This window comes from Aspergillus uvarum (genome assembly GCF_003184745.1).
Source record: "Aspergillus uvarum CBS 121591 unplaced genomic scaffold BO82scaffold_64, whole genome shotgun sequence".
In the NCBI taxonomy this organism is placed as follows: Eukaryota; Fungi; Ascomycota; class Eurotiomycetes; order Eurotiales; family Aspergillaceae; genus Aspergillus; species Aspergillus uvarum.
In genome coordinates this window covers 1-22,694 of record NW_020291361.1, presented here as the reverse complement: position 1 = coordinate 22,694, position 22,694 = coordinate 1, and the positions used below count along the sequence as shown (strand labels likewise).

Below are 22,694 nucleotides of genomic sequence, written 5' to 3'. Positions count from 1 at the left end.
GAGGCGGTGCAGATAAAAGGTGGGGGTTGACATGATGGGACCGGGCAGGAAAGATTAACTACGTACGGGGCAGTTGATCAGACTATTCAGCGATTACAATGACTGTACGTATGCAGAATACCATGGTATGGATTATCATGCTCCTTCGCCGATAGGAAATGCTTTCTTCCAGAGGGTTTCGATGGCACTCGCTGCGCCTAGTACCACCTCCTCTTCCAGTTTCCTGCCAATCACCTGGAGATTGACTGGATGGCCGTCCATGGCCCTAGCATCGTACAGTTTCCAATTCCACGCATCAAGCTCATTCCTTGGCTGGTAGTCGGCTGGAAGCTCATCCCGGTCTGCCCTGACTCGATCTACAGGGAATGTGACGGCAGGATAGTCGAGGAAGTTCCAGATCTTTGTGTACCCAACCCACCGCATACTCCGGTGGGGAATAGCTGGATGAGGTGTTGTTGGAGCGAGAAGTATGTCAACGTGCTTTCCCGAGGGAGAGAGGGTCGCGTCCCACTTGTCGAGATACTGCTTTTGTAGAGCAACCTTTTTCTTGTTAAGCTGCCAATACTCATAGACGGAGACGGCCTTGCCGCGGCTGACGAGCGCTTCGACGTGGGGAATATAGGGCTCTCCCGCCGCGCTGACATCGCGACGAACGTCTTCACCTCCATCAACAGTGTAGAACAAGTCCATGAGGCGGATACACTCCAGATGGTCCGACGTGTCCCAGGTCACTATGTCGTGGCCGTGCGCCTTTAACGTGGTAGAAAGCTCACGGAGAGCCCGTGCGATGGGCGGGTGGACCCTCACGACTCCATCATCCACAATCAGGCCAATAGTCATAGGTCGACTTTGGATTTCTCGGAAAGCGTTCTCATTCCAAGGCAGCGGTGGGCATTTTGGATCAAACAGCCATGGCTTAGCATCGATTAACGCTCGACTTACATAGCAGAGTGACGATAGGTCCCTTCCCATGGGACCAGCAGATGACGGAACGTGCTCCTGTCCTTCAGTTGAAACGGGAACTCCGTGGTACGGAAGTCTGCCACTCTGATGCGGAGTTAGTCTCATCTTTGCAATGGCTTCAGGATCCGGCCTTACACTGGGTTTCAAGCCATACAGTCCCATAAGACTCTGCGGGATTCTGATGCTGCCACCGATGTCTGTTCCAAACCCTATGAGAGAACCGCGCAGTGCCAGAAGCGCAGCTTCTCCTCCCGTTGAGCCGCCCGGCGTAAGTGCAGGGTCCCGCGGATTGGTCGTTAGGCCCCAGAGGGGATTTTCCGTCTCAGCCCACTATTGAACCGGTTAGTCTGCGGAGTGACTGGCGTGAACCGGACAGGGCGTCGCACCATGATGCTCTGCGGTAAGTTCGTCTTGGCCAATACAACAGCACCCATGCTCTTCAGTAACTGAACCAGGATTGCATCTTGCGCAGCGGGCGCAAAAGAACGGCCCACGTAGCCCAGTGTACTATCGATCCCTTTGATGTTGAACTGATCCTTCAGCGTGACCGGAATACCATGCAGGGGACCTTTGACTTTGCCAGTCAGTTGAAACTCGCAATCCAAATGCCTAGCTTGTGCCAAGGCTTCCTCGAAGGTAACCTCCGTAAAGCAGTTTGTCTAGTGAGTTGCTCCTGTTAGTACCCTGGGATCGAGTTCGCCATTGTCCATCATGATTCAACCCCTTGCTCACCAATTGATGTGCCACCACAGCTCTGAGTAGACATACTACAGTATCAGCATATAGTCGGATTATCTTCGCGCTTGCGGCCATTAAGAGGTGTACCTTTTGATGTAGGCTAGGGTGGTCTGCTCCACAGTGATTCTTCCGGACTTCAATTGTTCGAGAAGCTGAGGAGCACTATCAATGTCTGTAATCTCCTCAAAGCCGGATGCATCATGCAGGCAGGTGCGCTCATGAACATTGTACACCCGCGGAATTCGTTGATCAATATCAGCGACGATGTAGGGTTTTATCTGTTGATCTCGCAGAGAACGCTTTTTAGCGACGATCTGTTCCCATGGTTGTAGATTTCTCATAGTTGACAATATTCAAAGATTTGATGACTAGCTGCTTAGTCAAACTCAGGTCAATTGTAGATGTTATCTAGGAGAGAGGGAGGGAAGCAGTGAGGGCATCTGGTGCTTTCACGCCTATTTTATATGTCGGCCATGAAGGGCAATTCATTGCCAATTCCAGTTAGGACTCGAGTCATACTGTAGGGACCTAGTAGCGATAAGCAGTTTCCGAAACAGTTGCATCTAATTGGACTCAAGCCCAAAGGCTCATATAACTACCGAGTATATTTAAGTACCTTGTAATAAACTCAATGACAATCACAGGAAGTTGAATTACAGTACCAGTACTAAGTCCAACTTATAGAGTGGAGTGGTCCCTCGCACTTACTGTATGAGGGGGTAAGGGGTAGTTACTGTACTGTACTCTGTACAGAGTATTCCGTACTGTACCGTAGTACTACAAGGACATTTGAAGTGGGGATGGAGGGCGGAGTTTCTTGCCTTTTCCCCGCGTGGTTGCCGGTAACGCTCAAGCTCAGCTTTTCTCGCTCCCCTGCAGTCCCCGCCCGCCCGCCGCCGCCGCCGCCGCCGCTGCTGCTTGCCTGTGACCGACCGGATTGAACATCCAGACTCAATCCACTCCTCCGAGTCCTCCCATCCCACTCTTGCTTACTTACTAGGTACTTACTCAGACTTCCTTGCTTGGCTATGATGGTCTGAGAGAGATCTTGCATTCTGCTGTGTAACAATCGTGTTTCCCATTGTGAATATGCCACAATCATGAACCAGCCACGCTCGGATGTTGCCGCAACATCGTCATCACCATCAGCAAGAACAACAACAACAACAACAACAACAACATCATCATCATCAGCATCGTCATCGTCAGTGACTGGTGCCATTCGCACGGAATCCCGAAGGAAGGCATTAGGAGCTGTTGCAAAGCGCGCGTGTGATCAGTGCAAATTTCGGAAAATCAAGGCGTGTGATCCCTTCCTATTATTCCCCCCCCATTCTTGTTCCTTTCACTTCTTTGTTCACCGCCCCCCGCCGTCTCCCCCTCTCCCGCAGCAATTGTGGAGACTTGCAGCTAACCTATCTTTGTGACGATAGTGCAGCTTGTCACAACCATGTCGAGCTTGTGTATCTATGGGCTTTGAGTGCACATTTTTCCAGCCTCAGAAGAAAAGAGGCCCCACTGGCCAGTGAGTGCATCCATATAGTCTTAGTCATCTTCATCTTCATTGGAATGTTCTCATCTTACCTGCCGTGTTTCGGAACTCATAGCCGAGTATCCCAGATTCGCCAGCAACAAAATAACCTTTCATTGAATAACCCCCCAGCCCAGGGAGCATCGAATTCGTTCTCAAATGCTTTTCCTTACCATCCAAATCCCTCGTCTCGAGGTGACCAGGTTCCCGAGGCCCTTCGGACTCCACCTTGGCCCATCCCGAGCGAAAACCCAGTATCCATAGAGCTCGCTCCTTCAAGTGCGACTCCATCCATACAGCCAGGCTGGAGCACAGATACTTCCGATTCACAAAGCAATGGTGGAATCTGTTGGAACGAGCGCAATGATGTAGAATACTGGCTTCCAGATACCCTGGACGCTCAATTGCCCGTGTTTGACTTCCCGGGGAACAACATCCTCTTGAAAACGTCGCTTCCCTCCATTATCGAGACCCATCCAACCTCTGCAAGCCTGCAGGCGCCGACTATACCTGCGACGTGTGCTACAGCACCGAAAACGGATGTTGTACCTCCAGACCCCCATAATCTGCAAATGGTGTGGCCTGCGTCAATTGTTGAAGCCAACATGATCCCTTGGATTGATATTTACTTTGATCGTCTGCACCCTACTTTGCCAGTTCTGAACCGCGCGGCTCTATTCATCCGTATGTTGGCTCATGAACATCGGAGAAACCCCCAATTCGGCGCAATGTTGTTAGCGCTGTGTGCCTTTTCTCTCACGCAACCGATCGAGATACAGGAGCGTCCGACGTCCTCCTCCCGAGCGAGCCAAGCGAGGTCCATGATGCATGAAGCGACAAAGATGCGGAGCTGTTCTGATTTCGGTGAGCATCCCACCATCGAGGCAGTCCTTACTAGCTTCTACCTCTTCGGCTGTCTTTTTGGTAGCAATCAGCATAATGCGGCTTGGCTTCGCCTGCGGGAGGCCCTGGATCTTGCGGCCACGATGGGTCTCAATAATCCTGATTCATATCGAAATTTACCTAGCGAGGAGAAAGGCCAGCGACTACGGACTTACCTCGTCTTATCAATCACCGAAAGGTAGGCTTTCTGATAGTGCTATGGACTTGATTTTCATGCTGATTGCTCCTCATCTGTGAAGGGCTTATGCATTACAACGCAGGCATCCGATTACCTTTTGGGGTCGGCCGGGCTTTAGTATGCGGCCTGTTCATGACTTCATTCACACTGCCACCCACAGTCTGGTGTCTGGTATCATCGTCCACAATGAAAAGGACGCGGAGGGTATGATGGGGCTAGCCCGCTTGATGGAGTTGTTTGATGCCATTGATGAGGATGTCGTTGATTGCTGGAACCAACAGTGTAGTATCCAAGCCGGTTATTGCGAACAGCTCACAGCAGCAAAGGCATTGGTGATTCATCAAAACCTCAACCGTGTCAGCGAATCGGAGCTATACAAAGGTTATAACTGGTTTGAAAGCTCTAAGTTAGCTCACGGTGGTGATCAAAACCGCCCTACAATTGGTTTAAGAGAGACACAAAGTGCGGATGTTTTCATCACCAAAAAGTGGCTCCAGAACCGGATATGGGTCCTTTGCTCCACTCATGGTTTCTTACGGCCCGTATCCGAGCACCGTGAGCTCTGTCTTGATTTCGCTGTAACGCTTGCACAAGAGACATTAGATATATGTCGAGCGCTACCCTTGAGCTCCATGGAGGCTCATGGAATAGGCTTGGTATGTGGTAACCTCGTGTTTAAGCTTTCCTTTTGTTTGTCTATTTGCTTATTTATCCTTTCTTGTCGTGGTATTGACCGAATCAGGTGGAAAAACTCTATGATATCGTAGCTGGGGCCATCAGCGTTCTATACAACATCCAAATGCCTCTCGCCAAGGGCATTACCGTGCCACCTCCCGCGGGAATTATACCGAACATGCAGCTCCCCATTTCTCATATGTCCGATGGTGGAACATCTCCCAAATCACTGGCAGGAGATTATTTGCTTCTGCTCAACACCCTCCGTGGGGGCAATCATCCTTTCATGGACAAGTATAAGGCACTCTTGAGCTCCGTTCATACGACTAACGATACCTGGGCAACGCAATAGCTTCTTGCTACGCCGACTGTGGAAAGAAGCCCACAAACGGTTGCCGTCACTCTAGTTGGTTTGCCCATGCTGCAGTGCCATGCTTCGCAGAAAGAAGACATTGAGAATGAGAGTGATTCACGTTTCATGCGCCTTGAAAAATGACGGCGCAGTGAAGCCCATATTTCTATCGGCGGGCTGGAAGTGGGGGCAATCTCTGACCATTGACACCATACCTTATCCCCAGGCGATGATGAAATGATGCCGATGGGAAACGCTGTCAGTCTGTAAGGAGAAGGCTGTTTGTCTCCCATGCTATGCCAAAGGTGTACGGGATAGATGGCTTTCTATCGCATTACGCCCGCATTAGATATACTAGATCTGTATCAATAATAAGTCAAGTAGGCTCCAGCGCTGATGCCACACTGAAGTAATGATGGAAAACCTTGTGCCTTGGTGACATATTTTGAGGATTATTGGAAAGTTGAGCTCGAGCTAACTGGCGGATGACGAAGACGAGTTTTCCCGAGGATCCGCCGGGAGGTGTTGGTCCAGCTTCAAGCTATGTGTTTATAAACGTATCACTGCTGCACATTGCAACGATAGGAGCATGTTCTGATCCCCTATCGCCGCCATGCACTGTCCACCGTCTTTGTCAGATCCCAGAAGCCTCCTCCATCCAGAGACATTTTCTGATCAGACCGAACAGTGGCGCCCATCGTTCCACATCACGGCACCTAGTGGATGGCTAAATGACCCATGTGGATTGGCATACGACCCTACCACTGGTCACTATCACCTGTCGTTTCAATGGAACCCGAAGGGAAATGATTGGGGCAATATATCGTGGGCACAATGTACTTCATCTGATCTGCTCACCTGGAAACAAGCCCAGGAGCCGTGCCTGGCTCCCTCAGCCGAGTATGACCGGTGCGGCGTGTTCACTGGTTGCCGGAGACCTGGTACGATCCATGGAGAGTCTGGGGCCCTCACCGCGATATATACCTCAGTGAAAAGCTTGCCCATTCACTATGCGCGACCCTATGTGGTCGGCTCAGAGTCGATCAGCCTTGCCACTTCCACCGACGGAGGAACAACATGGCAGCGTCTTGAATGCAACCCAATCGTACCAAGGCCCCCTGATCATCTTTCTGTCACAGGCTGGAGGGACCCTTTTATCGCCTCATGGACATTTATCCTACAGCAGCCGGGAGCCCTCACATCTTCGGATCTGTGTGGGTTCGTTTCCGGTGGCATCGTCGGGGAGACCCCGACTGTCTTTGTCTACTCAGTCAACCCCCAAGATCTGCGAGAGTGGAGCTATGTAGGATACGTGGCTCACATTGGACTTCACACTCGACCATCCCGGTGGTCGGGCGACCTAGGGGTCAACTGGGAGGTCGCGAATTTCGTCTCGCTGAGTGACGACCAGAACCGACCCCGCAACTTCATCATCATGGGGGCCGAGGGTGTTTCCACCCGAGGCAAGCCTCGTAGAAGAGCAGCTAGAGCACAGCTTTGGATGTCCATCGCGACCTCTCCAGGAATCAGGACGCCAGAGCAGCCCCTTGCTACATATGCCTACTCGGGGATATTTGACCATGGCTGCGGATACGCGGCCAATTCGTTCTGGGATCCCGTCACCTCACAGCACGTCGTGTACTGCTGGATCGCAGAGGACAGTCTCCCCGATGACATTCGGCATCAGCAAAGATGGAGTGGGACACTTTCTATCCCCAGGGTTGTGAACCTAGTGACACTGCACCACGTGAAGCGCGCGCGCGGCGCGGAGCTCACTGCTATCACATCTATAGAGTCCGAAGCTGATTCCCGAGGGACATGCACCGTTCGCACCCTAGGTATCAGGCCGGACGCTAGAGTCGAGAAGCTCCGAAACAATGCGCACAGAAGCTACCTAGCTGATATCTTTCTACACAACCCGGCCAGTCAGGCTGCATCACCAGGCACCCGCGTCTCTCTAACGACGAGCAAGTGGGAGCTTCGAGCCGAGATATTCGTCAAAGAGAACTGCAGCCAAGTGGGACTGTTCATAGACCATGGCATAGGTATGGCGCTCGTAATATTGACCATTGGAAACTTCTAGCCTTTTGCTGACGTCTAGCATAGATGCTCAACGTCGTACTACTTTGTCGTGGAACGTAGATCAAGAGACGTTCATTATTACCCGCCCTTCACCTATCAATCCTGAGATAGACCATGACCCGGAGAGTGCGCCGCATACTCTCTTCACATATGAGACCGAGCAAGGGGAGATACGGGAGGAGACGCTCCGGATCCATGCGTTCTGGGATACGAGTGTACTGGAAGTCTTCATCAACGAGAGAACGGTCATCTCCACCCGAATCTATCTCATGCCGGCCGACCAAAAGCGGTCAGTGCTGCAGTTCTTCGCGACGGGAAGAGGTATTCAGTCGCAGTCTGCGGTGGAGGATAGTCCGGCCGTTCTCTTAGAAGCAAATATATGGGACGGGCTGGCTGCGACATGATCACTGCAAACGGAGGTGGTTGAGGCACGTAAGATTTCATCTAAGTATTATTTCAAAATTATATTCTCTATCCTACATATGTGTTTGGGGAATGCTTGATCCACATAACAGAATGCAATCGTATCAACCCATGCTCCGAGTCTCTATGTCAATAACAATGGTCCATGAAGATTTAGGAAAAAGGCCCTCGGGGACCAGAGTGCAACCCGCCCCGCTCGTTCTTCGAGTCGTGTCCATTTGTGGCCCAAAGTAAGCAATTAAGATATAACATTTATAGAACAAGAAAGCCGCAAGGTCCCCCGCTCTCCTTCACAACAAGTATGCGAAGAATGCGAATGGGTATCATCAAGTCGTAGGGGCTCCAAAACACAATCCGTCTTCTCGTCCGATGCAAACTTCCCTTGAATATAATGCACAACAACAAAAAAGAGGCGAACAGCAGAGCCACAGCGGAAAAGATGAATGGAATTATGTAGTTGAGGAGGTTGGGTATTAAAGAGGTCTGTCATTCATGAGAAGAGGAAGGTCACCGAGAATTTCGCTGCCAGAATTTCCAGCTGGGCAGCGCCTTGTGTCCGTCACGTTTGTAAATACGCCAGTAGTAGACGGGAACACCGGCGATTATGAAAGCGACCACGATCAAGGTCTGCAAAGGTTCTGCAATGACGGCGCGGCTGAGCAGAAACAGACTCACACAGCAGAAGATGATTGGAGTCGAAATCCAGGTCTTGTAAGGCCGTTGCAAGTACGGCTCGCGCACCCGGAGCACGATCAAGCCTAACACGGTGAGAAAATAGAATGTGTAGCCGGCAACTCCGTAGAATGTGACGAGCGTCTTGAACTCGCCGACAACGATATAAACCACAGTGAGAGCGCTATTGAGGCCCATCGCATTTATGGGGGTGAACCCGATCTGCGTGCCGGCGCCGCACAGCCGGGAAAGCGACTTGCTCAACCAAGACCGGTGTTGGAGGCGGTTGGAGGAGGAAATGTCGCGTGTCCACAAAGTACCAAAGACTTCGGGTAGATAACCTTCTTTTCCGGCCGCGTAGACCAATCGACCACTGGTGAAGGTCGTGGCGTTTAGGGCACCGAAACAACTTGCGGACACAATCAGTGCGAAGATGAGAGCACCCACATGACCGAAGACTTTGTCGCCGAACTGCACCGCGATGGTATTGCTCGCTTCAATGGTCGCTTGGGGTAGAACGAGGATGTAGGCGACGTTGGCAAGAATGTAAGATAGAATGACTAACGGCATGGCCGTGTGAATCACCCGTGGCAGGTCGCGGTTCGGGTTTTTGAATTCCCCGGTAACATAGTTGGTCTAGAAGGATTCGTGTTAAAAATGGCAACGGCTTGAGGAGTTAAGGAGGAAAGGCATACGTTGTCCCAGCCATCGAATGCCCAAAGCCCCGCGTACAGAGCCAGCGCCCATGCGGAAACGTCGATATTCGTACCCTCGAACCAGCCAGTCTTCCACTCCTTGTTGGCACTTCCAGTTGAAGAGAGACCTGTGATAGCTACCACTATGCCGATAATTGTGACAGCCAGCAATGCAACGAACTTGAAGAACATGAACAAGTCTCCAATGCGCGCGGCTACCCGTGTAGATATGCAATTAAGCAGAGTCACGACAAGGAGTCCACCAAAGGCAACAGCCTTATTTATCCATGGGTTGATGGTTTCAACCTCGGCTCCCACTACAGCGCGCACGACATACTCTCCGAAGATGATGGCGATGATGGCAGCGCTGCCGGGCTTCAACACGAGAACAGCACACCAGGTGAACAGAAAACCCGCTAATTCCCCGAAGATTTTTGCGAGATATACCTGAGAACCTCCATTCAGCGGGATAGCTCCGCCCAGCTCTGCATAGCTGGCTGCTCCGGTCCATGCCAGCAACCCAGCAACTACCCACGCAATGAGTGACGCGCCTGGCGAACCCGCATTGACATTGACCTGGCTAGGAGAGGAGAAGATTCCGGAGCCAATGACCAGTCCAACCACGAGGGACAGACCATTCAAGTAGGTCAAGGTCTTGTTGCGCTCCAACGATCCGTCAGCGAGGCCAGCCTCTCCGTCCAAGGCGGACGGGGCTCCCAAGGGGGCATACCCGCCCGTAGTCTGCGATAAGGGAAAGAGCGTCGCCCCAAAATCGAAAGCGGAGGAGACTGAGTATGAGCGCGCGGATCGAGGTCGACTGGAGGAAGATTGCGCGGGGAGCTGAGTACTGGATAAGGGGTCTTCTTCGTCTAGAGAGAGCTTGCGCGAAGAGGAAATGCCCGAGGGAGAGGAGGAGCAGGAAGATCGAGGACCGGAATCTGGCGATGACGCTAGCGAGGCGAGCTCTAGAGAATCCCGGGGTGGTGCATGGTAACTGTCCGACCTCGATCCGAGGTTGGAAAAGGCTATCTGGGACATGCCTTGCACCAGTGGTTAGGGGCGATTAGTATTATGGAGTGAAGCGGAGGTGGATGGCGAGCAGTGACAGAGCACGGGCTGTGTCCATGCCAATATGAAGGTCGTGCGATGAGTGATGTTGTATCCGTAATGAAGACAAGAGATAACAAACAACACTAAACATAGAAGGAGTAAATGACAAGAGAAGAGAATTAGAGAGGAACCAAGTATAACTGGGAGCAAGGGTAGGGCGGAGAGATGAGAGATGAATAGATGAATGAATGAATAAATCAATAAACCAATAACTGAGTGAGTACTTGAGAGAGATGAATGGGTGAGTGAAATGAGCACAGACAGACAGACGGTCGGTCAGGGTGTGTGGCTGCCTCTATCAGGCTTAGTGCCGAGGGATCTCCAGTCCCTGAATTTTAATCAACTTTTTATAGCTTCGCCGGTTTCTTCGGGCTACTTTGCCCATGCTCTCGATTCTCTTCTCTCTCCCTTCACCAATGAAGCCCCGAAGTTTCAGTCAGGGCTTTTCTCGATACAATGTGTCCTCCATCGGTGGAAGACTGCTAACGAGAAGGCCCCGATTTCGTACCTCTTCCTCTTCCTCCGCCGCCTCCTCCTCCTCTTCCTCTTCCTCTTCTTCTCCGCCGCCACCAAGATCACGTCGATGGGTGCAAGTGGCCCTCGTTACAACGGCTGCCGCCGGGATTGGCGCATACATCAGATCCGAACAGGGGTCTGGGTCATCAACCCTGTCCCCCTCCCGATTCACCCCGTACTATTTAGTATCGCGGGAACCCGTGTCATCGTCGGGAAGCATATTCACTCTACAGCCACCCAAGGCAGATGGGAGCAACCGCGCCGTTTATGAGGAAGCATGGACAACGGGAATATGGAGTGTGATGTTCAAACAGCCCCAGCTGCAGATCGGAAGAGATTATACGCCCCTTCCCTCAACCTCGCCAGAGGAAGAGGAGGATGAATGCTTGCGGTTCTTCATCCGGCGAGACCCCCATGGCGAAGTTTCCCGCTATCTCCACAACCTCGATATGGGCTCACCCATAGAAGTGCGTGGCCCAAGGGTCGAATGCGGGATCCCGCCGAACACGCAACACATTCTCTTCGTTGCTGGTGGGACCGGAATTGCCCCGGCGTTGCAAGCCGCACACACTCTTCTGCGTCGCACGGATCAGACTCGTAAACCTAGAATTCATATTCTTTGGGCTAACCGAAACCGAGACGACTGTTCTGGGGGAATCAATGACACAGTGGTGACTCCAGCTCCGCAGAGGTCGTGGTTTTTTGGTCGTTCAACTCCCCCAGCAACCAGCCCAGCTCCGGTCGCTTCGCCGCTCAATCAGACTCGTTCCCTCATTGTTCGAGAGCTGGAGGCTCTCCGGGCGCAGTATCCTGGCCAAATGACCGTGGACTATTTTGTCGACGAAGAAGGTAGTGCCATTGGCAAGCAGGCGATCCTGGATTTCACTAAGTCGGTCGGCCTGTCGTCTCCCAAGCCCAGTCAAGACAGTCTGATCCTTGTGTCTGGACCAGAAGGCTTCATCAGTTATATGGCAGGACCTAAGCTGTGGGCCGAGGGAATGGAGTTACAAGGGCCACTTCGAGGGATCATCAAAGAGCTAGATCTGAAGGACTGGGCGGTATGGAAGCTGTGAGGACGTTTTATGTACGATAGGAATATAGGGACAGAGGACAGTAGGTAAAAAAGGATGATTCCTATCCCCGCGTAGATAGAAACTAATGTTATGTGTAGGTACAGTACGGTGGATAAATAGTAAGTACGAGTCCAACCCCGTACTTTCTTGACGGTGCCGAGAGACAAAAAGTGAGGGCTGTTTCTCTGATTGGGGTCCGGCCAGAACAAGGTTGTTTCCATATTACGTACTGTACGTGCGAGTAACGACTATGGAATTGTTCATTCATACGTCGTACTACGTACTCAGTATGCACAGTCAGTTCAAGTTCCATGCATACCCCGTAAAGACCTTCTCTTCTTCGCAGAGGCGCCATCATTGCGCCATCAATGCGCAGACGTACCAGGCGTGCCAGGACAGCCAGCCTGAGGGGAGGGGACCGTCGACCAGCTTCCGAGGTCCCATGAACAGGCGGCCACCGCCATTTGGCTCAGAACCTTTTTTGATATTGATTATCTTCTCGTGTAGCGGCCGAAATAAGGCCCTCCGTCCCGTGGAAGCGTTGTGCTCAACCAGCCACCAGCGCAATATGTATGTACGTACGTACGTACTAAGGATATGCAGAATTGCAGACAGGTCATGGAGAAAAATACGAGTGGAAGGAGTACGTACCGTCCTCGGTAGATAGGCTGAAGACTACTGAACTGGGTAGTATGTGTATAGTACTCCGTACTCCAATACTGACTCGTACAGTACTTCCTCTTCAGGTCCCGCGGGCCGACCGACAATCATCGCCACCTCGATCTTCTTCTTCTTCTTCTTCTTCTTCTTCTTCTTCTTCTTCTTCTTCTTCTTCGTCTTTCTCTGCCTCCTCTTCTTCCTGCAGATCTGACCCGCCGGATTTCCCCGACCGATGTGTTTACAATTGCTTCAGTGAGAAGCTGACATCACACCGCTGCATGATTGGGCCACGTACAAGCCAATGCTCTAGATCGAGCTGAGCAGTAGCCCTGCAGTCAAGGAAGCTCTTCCGGACAATTGAATCCAAACTGCGCTGATACTTGGCACATCGGGCCATGACGCTGCACAGATTGGGTTCTGAGCATGCGCAAGGAGTGAGAGATAAACCAGATAGATAACTCATGTTGACACCATGGACGTTCGGCTAAGACATGGACAGCCGTTTCTTCTCTCTTTCTCTGCTCTGCTGCAGAAAAGTATCAATGACCAATGACTCGGTTGATGCGAAACCAGCCCAGTCGGACCTCTTCTGAGCCGGTCTACCATCCATTACGACGAACAGACAACCGCAGAACTATTCACAAGCTTTACCAGGACGGTACAAATCGGCGGATACTTAGTGACTACGCATCCTCTCGCACAGCGCCTGGCAGCATGAATCGTCGCTCATCCGCCCCAGTGAGCACTCGATCTGAATTCGAAGAGGCCTGGAGAAATGGCCTCCCCGATACGCAGCCTTCCCAGCCACTAGAGGCTCTCGCAACCACAACAGATACTCCTCTTTCTCGCCGTGATCGTAGGAACAGCAGTACTCCGTACAAAAGGCAGTTCGACGAAGTTGCGTCGGGCTTCCAGACATTGGAAACAAATGGCTTGGTGCTTCCACTCCGCCTGTCTCCTACAATAACTGGCTCCTCTCAGGGTCACAAGCGGAGCGTATCTCATACTCCGCAAACCTTTCATTCGAGTCCAACCCAGACACGCCGGTGGCAATCGGATGTGACTGGCTTGTCGCGAGTCTCTCGCACATCGGGCTCCCGACGTGAGAGAATCCGGTCCATCATTCGACAGTTCGGACGACCTAGCTGGTCCGCAACAACTCGATCTTGCCCCGCTCGTAGTCGCACGGAGCGACGGCTCTATGCGAGGAACATAGGGACGAGTAACGACTTGACCTCAGCCGATAATTCAACTGCACCGCTGTTGGTTAGATTATCTCAGACCGGGTCTCGAGCCGACATTGCGCAACTTCTCGACAATGGTCATGATATTGAAGCTCGTCACATCTCCACTCGCCGAACGGCATTACTCGTCGCATCTCAGAACGCAAACGAAGAAGTGGTAGAGCTATTGCTTCAAAAGAACGCGCGAGTGGATGCCACCGATAAATCCGGATCGACGGCGTTGCATCTAGCAGCTTCTCGCGGTCACTGTAACGTCATGGAGCTGCTTCTACCTGAATGTCTAGATATCGACGTGCGGAACTCTAACGGCCAAACAGCCCTCTGGCTGGCAGCGTACTATGGCCACGTCGATGCGACGCGCCTGCTGATTGCATGCCATGCTAAGCTCAATGCGCGAGCAGACAGCCAGACTACTGCACTGCATGCTGCCGCAAAACAAGGTGATGCAGCGATCATTCACCTTCTGGTTTCAGCAGGTGCAGACGTGGAAGCGAGGGACGGAATGATGATGACGGCACTGCATTATGCTTGCGAGGCTGGTCATCTCAAAGCCATTGAGATACTCCTTGATAGTAAAGCGAATATCGATGCGGCTGGAAATGATCGCAGAACACCTCTCATCTGCGCAGCCGCTACAGGTCAACTATTTGCAGTCCAATTGCTGTTGAAGCGGAAGGCCTCGGTTCGATGCATCGATGATGTTTCAATGACGGCCTTGCACTGGGCCGCTTTTAACGGACATAGCGAGGTTGTAAACGCATTGAGCCTCAAGAAGACTTTATTGGCCAAAACAAACATCGCTGGTCGAACGGTCCTCCATCTGGCAGCGATGAACGGACAATTCGCAGTCGTTGAGCATCTCATTCGGAAGAACATGCCTCTAGAAGCTCGCTGCAACACCGGCTTCACGCCACTTCACTACGCATGTATAGCAAACAGCTTGGATGTCGCTAGATTGCTGCTCATCTCTGGCGCCGACATAGAAGCCTGTGTTAGCCCCGACCTACGGAGATCTGTCCACATAGCGGCTGCTGATGGATCCATGGGCCTACTCAATTTACTTTGTGACAAGGGGGCCTCTCTAAAAGCTCGCGACTCTGTGGGAGATCGTGCGCTCTGCGTGGCATGTCGGTATGGTCATGCCGCTGCCGTGCAAAACTTCCTAGATCGAGGGTCACCTATCTATCTACCATATGAAGAGATGTCCGAGGAGGATTCCCCGTTGTGTCTAGCAGCAATGGGAGGGTATCTCCCTGTGGTCAGCCTGTTGCTCCAACGCGGTGCATTGGCCGCCAAGCGCGATGAAAGGGGCTGGCCGCCCTACCGGCATGCCGCCTACTACGGACACCCTGATGTACTGCGGTTACTCCTCTCTTGCGATCCCGCATCAGCAAAGGAGGATGCTAATTTAGGTCTTACGGTAGACCGAATTGGCTTTGCCCCTTCGGCGAACATCTCCGAAGAGCGAAAGCTGGAGGTGCAGAGCCTGTTGCATCGGATACACCAGCTAACTCCGTCGGGGTTTGACGTCGTGCCTTCTTGGACCTTTTTGCCAGCAGAAAAACACGATCAAGCTTTGCATCGACCAGCCCCGGTTCTGTGGTCCGATTCTCCAATGGAGACCCATGCCGCTCCGAAAGCAACCATAATCCCCCAGGAACTACCCGGGACGTTAGAACAAGGGCTACCAACAAGCCGATCCCATACCCCGGAACATATGCGTCGAGAAGTCAGTCCTAAGCATGGATCCTTGGGACCCAGTAGCATGCCAGGTACCTTCCTCGTAAAAGAACAGGCGTTTGTTCCCGCGAACGAAGCTCCGATGCTTCGGTCTAGCGTCCGACCCCTCCTTGACTCATCTAGGAAACACCGAGGGGTCAGTCTTCCCTTGGAGACAGCATTCGCTCGAACAAAAGCACCGACTTTCTCGCCGGAATCGCCAGGCTCAGTCATCGACCCGCGGTGTGCCAGGTACTCCTTGTCTCCAATATGGATGTCAAGCCCAGTGTATCAGAGAGAATTTGAGGAGGAGGAAGACTGGGACTCAGAATCGTCTTTCTCGTCAGTATACACGGCGTTGGAGGGTGAAGCATTTGAGCTTGCTGTGTAAGAGGTCTCTCTACCTCTTCTTCTTGTCTCTTCGTTGTGAGTTATCTTGCTCAAGGATAAGTAAACATTTGTGTGAGCGAGATCACAATGCAGAAAGGCCTGTGATCAGGCCCAGAGCTTGTGTTAATTCTGTTGCGTCAGTCATTCAATACATCCACCCCTTGCAAGTCTCGCTACTATTGGGTCCCAGGGATGCACATATCGGCCTTGGCCTACTTGCGCAATGAATTGGGTCCCAACCCAGTGCTTTGCAGCACAATTTGGCACATACCGCATCAATAACATCATTGTGACTATGGCTAAAACATGTGTTAACTGTTCCCAAACAAAGCCACTCATGCAGCGACAGAGCAAGGGACAACATGGAGAACGTTCCCGGCACGATGGTCCGTGGCAAACGAACGGCTGGTAAGGCCAATGGCCTTAGATGTGGAGAGACAGCCAAGTGTTATTAGGGGATACCGTTCATACCTAACTGTGTTGTCCCAATTATCTGGCTCCTGAGTCCTCCTTGTCCATGGCGGATTGGGCGTGCGTAGCTCTTTGTGGTGTAGAGATCTCAAAAGTCAAATGAACGAAGTCTATAAAAGCATGGATGGGATCGATAGACCATGATGCCTACTCTCCTCTCTCATCGTCCTTCTGTAAAATACATCCGTGTCGCTGGCTTGGATCCCCATGCGGATTTCATCTTTCCTGCTCCAGCCTATCTTCAAGACGTTACCTAGACCCAGGTCGGTCGTGGTCTAACATACAGTACTTTCCCCGACAAACTTGCAAACTGCGCCTTCCCGTTCACACATTAAGACACGGTCCTCATCCGCAACTCATCCCCTCAACCAACCTTTCATGTGTACGGCCACATCTTCAGCATCCCCGCCCATCGCAACTGCGCCTCCCATCGCTGTGATACCCCAGAAAATGGGTCCATCCACAGAACCTCCTTTGCCCATGGACTCCATGGGTCGAGGCGGGTATAACGCCCCCACGTCATCAATTTCCACCTCGACCTCGACCGCAGCCGAACAGATGGATATGCAAGGCCGGGGCGGGTATAACGATGTGAATGAGAAAGCAGGGGCCAACCAGTAGTATGCTCGCGAGGGTCCTCGGCTGCGGAACCGAAAAGCGAACCGAAGGGAAGGAAGTATAGACTGCGGTTGCAGTGCCAAAAGCAACCAAAAGAATTTCTTCGGGCTAAGCAGTCGTGTTTCATTTCCCAACGCAGAATCTGTTACCACAGCCAGTGATTAGCCATGTCATTTGTTTTTGAGCGCAGAAGGGCGTTTTGAACGGTTTAGACGAACAGGAAATAGACCAAATGAAGAAGAAGGAAATGAAGACCACTTACTTTTCGAAGACCACCCCTAGGACGTCCTCCACGTCGCCACTCTCATCTTTACCCGTGATCTTGGCCAGGGCATCGGCAGCGGAACGGAGGTGCTCTGCTGCGGTGACGATGTCGACCTCCTCGTCGGACTCGGGTGTAAGCTGGTGGTGGTCGTGGTTCGATGATTGAGTCTGGATCATGAAGGCGTCGAGATCCTCCAGGCAGCGTTGTAGGTTCGAGCTCTGTCGGTGGGTGACCCCCAGGGAATCCTCCCAGTAGGAGCGGTCGTACTGACCGTTGGCATCCTCCTCGATGCCCGTCGGGGAGGCCAGTTCCTCAAAGGTAGCGATCAACCCCTGGAGAAAGCGCTGGATATGGCCCGGATCGTGCCCCGCCGGGCCAGATACGGAGCCCGTCTCCCGGCGGGCATCCAGGCAGGAGATCCCGAAGACGCGCCGGGCCGGCACAGCAGGGAACAGCGTGCGGACGGTGGCAAGCAGTTGATCCGGGAGGCGATCCAGGCCGGGCAGCCGATCACACTTGTTGATCGCGACAACGACACAGCGGCCGGCGCGCGCGCACTCATTCGCCGCATCAACGACCTCTCGTTCCACTGCCAACCGTGAAGCTGAAGCACTCGCACTGCCCGCACTGCCTGCCTGCTGCTGCTGCTGCTGCTGCTGCTGCTGCTCCGCCTCCAAAGAGACGACCACGACGACCACATCCGACTCCAACGCCCTAGCCTTGGCCCTCCGGATCCCCTCTTTCTCCACCGCTCCGATCACCACATTCCGCGCAGCCGAGCTCCTCCCCTCTCCATCATCCTCCCCAACATCCTCCGACCGGATACCCGCCATATCACCCAGCCGCACAAACCAACCCCCAACATCCACCCCAACATCGACGATATCCCTGGTGGTACCTTCCTCGGTACTCACAATAGCGGCCTCCCGGCCCACGACCCGATTCAGCAAGGAGCTCTTGCCGGCGTTCGGAGCGCCCAGCAACGCGACGCGGATCCCGCTGCGCAGCAACTCCCCCTTGGCGGCGTTCCCGATGTGCAGCCGGATCTGCGCCTGGAGGGCGCGCACCTGCCGACCCACGGACCCGACCAGCTGGCGCGGCGATTCGTCGAAATGCTGGTCCTCGGCGAAGTCGATCAGCGCCTCCAGCTCGCCGCGCGCGTACAGCAACTGATGCCGCCACTGCTCGTAGCGTTGCGACAGCGCGCCGGCCCCGTCGGGACCACTGCCGCTGCTGCTGCTCGCCGCGCGCACGGCAATCCGTCGTTGCTGTTCCGTCTCCGCGTGCAGGATCTCCCCCAGCGCTTCGATCTGGGGCAGGTCCAGGCGGTTGTTAAGGAAGGCCCGGCGCGTGAATTCGCCGGGCTCGGCGTAGCGGATGATTCCCCCTCCTTCTCCTCCTCCTTTTTCAATTCCTCCGGCTGCCCCGCTTCTGGGGGGGGTCTCAAGGAGGACTTGGGGACTCTTCGGATGTGTTGTTGTGGTTGTGGTTGGAGACGGTGAGGAGGAAGGTAACGAGGATGAAGACGGGTTGACGTTTGCGATCGCCGTCAACACGGACTTAACGATCGCGGGACCTCCGTGCAAGTGCAGCTCGAGCACGTCTTCTCCGGTCACGGTTCGGGGGCCGGGGAAGAAGAGCACCAAGGCTGCGGCGTCGAGGATGGTGTTCGAGGATGGAGGTTGGAGGGGATCGTAGAGCGTGCGGACAACGGCGTGACGGGCACGGGGGAGGGGCGCGGAGGGGCAGAGAGCATTGTATATCTACATACAGATTGTAGATGTTAGTTCGTGGTTCCCTGGACAGGTTTCGAGGAGCGCGGAAACGGAAAGGGAGGGAATGCGAGTCGATGTATACCTGCACGCATGCTGGGCCAGATACTCGCACGACGGCGATAGCGGCTCGCCCGGGAGCGGTGGAGAGGGCATAGATTGTTGAGTCGGCATCAAAGAGTGAGAAATTCGGGCGACAGGCTGAGAAGCAGCGGCGTGGTGATGGATTTAATAGTAGCAGTGGTGCCGGAGAGCGTCTCGACGAAACAGCTCGATTCCGCACCGGCAACGATGGGCGAGCGGCTGCAGCCCACCGCAGGGTTCGAAGATTGAATCCGCGCATGCGCGAAATGGTGTCAGTCGCCGAACCCAGCGATTGTCTTCAAAGGCCCGTTGGAGTAAACAGAAGATGGGCTCGAATGATGGCGCAAAATGCCGCGGAGGTGTCGATCACGTGCACTTGGCCCACCCTCGTTCCATCCATCCACATAATACACTTATACACTCATACAAGCATGAGAAGTACAGTACAGAAGTACTCTGTAATCGCATTAGACGTTCCGGGTCCTAGATTCTAGGAAACCACTCTGCGTATGCACTAAGCTTGGTAATGGTAATCCAGTAGATGTAGTAGGAAAAGGTCATATCACAGGGACCCTGCGCCCCTTCGTCACGCCTGCGCACCGAAAGACACACGGCCATACGCCTCACAATCCTCCTCCGCCAGAGATATGCAACTGTCGCCGGAACGACATCCAGATATAATAAACAAGAAGAAACCAATGAAAAGCCGAGTATGTACACAGACAGAAACTGAAGGCCGAAGTGGGGAAGATAAGAAAGGGGGAAATGTCAGAGGCTATGAATCGCTGGGAGATCAAAGAGATGGAAAGCATGATGTATAAAGGGTCGAAGAGAAAAATGAAAATGTACTCGGGAAGCGAATGCAACAGCTTGGTGCAAGGAGGGACGAATCAAAGCAGTAGCCACGAAGGAAAGGAGACGAAAGCACCAATCCCACTGTGCATCACCGCTTGAAAGCCCTCGAAAGAGATCAAAAGAAACGAAGACAGACGTGTCTGAAACACGCAGCCAGGGGAACATCATACACATAGTGACATCTTCCGAGACGGCATGGGTTGGTCTATCACACATTAGATTAGGAAAGAAGGAATGCGATTAGTTCATGCATCAAATGCACGGGAGAGAGAAATATGCGTTGCGGAGTGGAAAGGAAAAGGAAGGAAAGAGGGACATGGAGTAGAGAAATATAGGCAGTAGCCAATCTACTCCACGGAATTGTTTAGGGAGAGCCTTCACTCGGCTCGTCATCGCCAGGTAACTGAAGTTTCTGGTCGACGGTTGGCGATACCACGATAGATGGCGTCAAGGGTGTTCGAGGAGCTGTGTCATCTCCGTCTCGAGGACTGGCGACACTCACATCATCCGGCTCAATCGGATCCGTCCGGGGAGGGGAAAGTGGTTCGGACGCAGAGGCTACCACAGAGCCATCGGCGCTGTCTTTGCTGGTACTAGCAGCACCGTTGCGTCTCCGCAGCCTGCGTTTACGCCGCTCTTCCTCGGCTGTCTCACGTCTTCTTCTTTGACGCTCGCCGTCAACATTGTCCCGAAGACCCTGCAGCATGCTTGCAGCCCGGTCCGCAACATCATCACTTTCTAACACATGCTGAGCGTCTTGGCTCGATTTCTCAGGAGCTTCGGACTCCAGAACCGGAGGACTCAAAAGGCCCGTGTTGGCCGAGTCGGCATCGATTGCACCCGCATTGCTCGTGTCATTGCTGCCAGTCTCTTCAGTTTGTCCGGCTTCTGCGCCTTCAGACCCAGCGGCATCTGGCATTTGCTGTCCCGAAGCCACGCGGACTTGATGTCTCTCCTTCAAGCGGGCGCGACGCCGACGATCGCGTTGATCCCTCGCCTGAGGAGCCGCCGCACGTAGCTTCTCCAGAAGTGAATCCATAGCACCGCTGCTGGCGGGTGACTGTGGCCCTTCTGTAGCTGTACCGGCGCCGTTCGCCAGGCCTGCATTGACCCGCTTGCGAGACAGAGATGCCTCGATGCGTTTCCGATTCTCCTCCAGGCTGATATTCTTCTCCTTGGATTTCTGGACATTGATATCACGGTTAGCAAGAAGAAGCCTTTAACGCCAAGGGGTTGCATGTACTTACCCTCCACTCCAGCAAGAATGTAGCCAACTTGGCGAAGAAATCCCGCCTAGCGCCTTCATCCGTGTTGTCCTCTCCGTAGAACACCATGATATCATCATAGCTCTTGGCCATCTCATCCAGGTAAAGCTGCATCTGCTCGGCCTTGCGACGAGCATCCTTCATGCTTCTTTGAACGATCTGACTGACCCGATCCTGAGGATGGAATTTCTTCGGATCACTAAGATTGCCAGCGTCCAAGCTGGCTTGGACGTTCTTGATGTTATCTATGTACTTCTTAGCATCCGTGCGCAGTTGGTCGACGTTGAGCTTCTGAATGGCGATAACGCCGTTAATCTCATCCACAAAGCCCTCCCACTCGGGATACTGGTTTCGAACAATTCGCTCCACCAGGTCTGCAAAAGTAGTCTCGTTCTTGTCATCCTTCACCATACCGAGGCGGGCGAGGGAACTCAGTTTGAAACCTTGAGCTTGCTTATTGGCATCGTTCATGAAATTACCAATGTCCAAGATCAAGCCAAGAACATTCATCAGGGCCACGGAGTCTCTCAGAGACTCGCTGACCTGCACGACTTGCTGCAGTTTGGCGGAGATATGCTCGTAGTCTGGCTCATACGAGCGTGTCAACGCAAGAGCACGCATTCTTGCCTTCCAATAATGGTGCAGTTCGAACGCGGTATAAAGGTAGATCTGGTCTTCGCGCGTGAGCTCAGTGGGATCCTGCTCCCGCTCGGCGCTGGCGGCATCTGGACCGGTCCAATCTCTGCTGTATGGCGCCATAGACTTTGAGATATTCTCGGGTATGGTGCACATCTCATCCCTCTGTAGGAAATCCATGACAACCATGTTGTCGAGAATTTCCGTGTCGCAATGAATAATCATTCGTACAACATCGTCAGCAGGGAATTGAGAGAATTTGGCCATAGCAATCTGGAAAGTCTTGGACAGCTCGTTGGAGATGAGTTGTTTCTTATCCGTACGCTGCTTGCCTCCCGCGCCCTTGCCGAAGATCTTGGTTTCTTTTGCCATGAATAGTCTCTCGACTTCATCCAAGACTCCCTTCTTCGCCAATTCCACATACTTCTCCTCCTTTGCTTGGGCAGTAGGAGCATGAGATGCCCACACGGTCACCTGCGGAGTATCGACCTTATCCCAATGAAGTGCCTTGAGTTTCTTCTTTGGCCGAATAGATGGCATGAGAGCTGTCTGGTGATGAGGAAGGGCTTGGGAAGCCATGTAGTTTGCGCGCCAGCCTCCGAATCCACCAGCACCAGGCGGTGGAGGGGGTGGAGGGGCACCGAAAGAAGCACCGGGCGGAGGAGGTGGTGGGGGGGGGCCAGGTCTTCCACCGGGCGGTGGGGGAGGAGGGGGCGGAGGTGGCGGGAACCCTGATTTTCCGGGTGGTGGAGGAGGCGGAGGGGGCGGAGGTGGAATCCCAACAGCTCCTGGGGGCGGGGGCGG

General features: G+C 53.2%; 4 protein-coding genes across 4 annotated transcripts; 1 reads left to right on the top strand and 3 right to left on the bottom strand.

Annotated features, from left to right (window-relative positions):
• Positions 1-63: 63 nt before the first annotated feature.
• BO82DRAFT_344213 (amidase signature enzyme) lies at positions 64-10,537 on the bottom strand. The gene is made up of 7 exons (XM_025633651.1): positions 9,213-10,537; positions 8,357-9,153; positions 1,789-2,037; positions 1,696-1,717; positions 1,350-1,622; positions 1,099-1,293; positions 64-1,047 (listed from the first exon to the last, which is right to left on the bottom strand). Exons 1-7 carry the CDS (start codon positions 10,248-10,250, stop codon positions 136-138), a joined length of 3,486 nt encoding a protein of 1,161 aa, XP_025487932.1. The 5' UTR covers positions 10,251-10,537; the 3' UTR covers positions 64-135.
• Positions 10,538-10,738: 201 nt separating this feature from the next.
• On the top strand, positions 10,739-11,911 carry BO82DRAFT_292953 (cytochrome b5 reductase family protein; the record flags this gene model as incomplete). Its single annotated transcript, XM_025631777.1, has 1 exon — positions 10,739-11,911. The coding sequence occupies one exon, from the start codon at positions 10,739-10,741 to the stop codon at positions 11,909-11,911; it is 1,173 nt and encodes a 390-aa protein (XP_025487931.1).
• Positions 11,912-17,271: 5,360 nt separating this feature from the next.
• BO82DRAFT_405871 (tRNA modification GTPase) lies at positions 17,272-19,393 on the bottom strand (the record flags this gene model as incomplete). The annotated part of the gene is made up of 2 exons (XM_025639525.1): positions 17,272-19,041; positions 19,136-19,393. 2 exons carry the CDS (start codon positions 19,391-19,393, stop codon positions 17,272-17,274), a joined length of 2,028 nt encoding a protein of 675 aa, XP_025487930.1.
• Positions 19,394-20,353: 960 nt separating this feature from the next.
• On the bottom strand, positions 20,354-22,430 carry BO82DRAFT_405870 (FH2 domain-containing protein; the record flags this gene model as incomplete). The annotated part of the gene is made up of 2 exons (XM_025639524.1): positions 20,354-21,172; positions 21,237-22,430. 2 exons carry the CDS (start codon positions 22,428-22,430, stop codon positions 20,354-20,356), a joined length of 2,013 nt encoding a protein of 670 aa, XP_025487929.1.
• Positions 22,431-22,694: the final 264 nt, after the last annotated feature.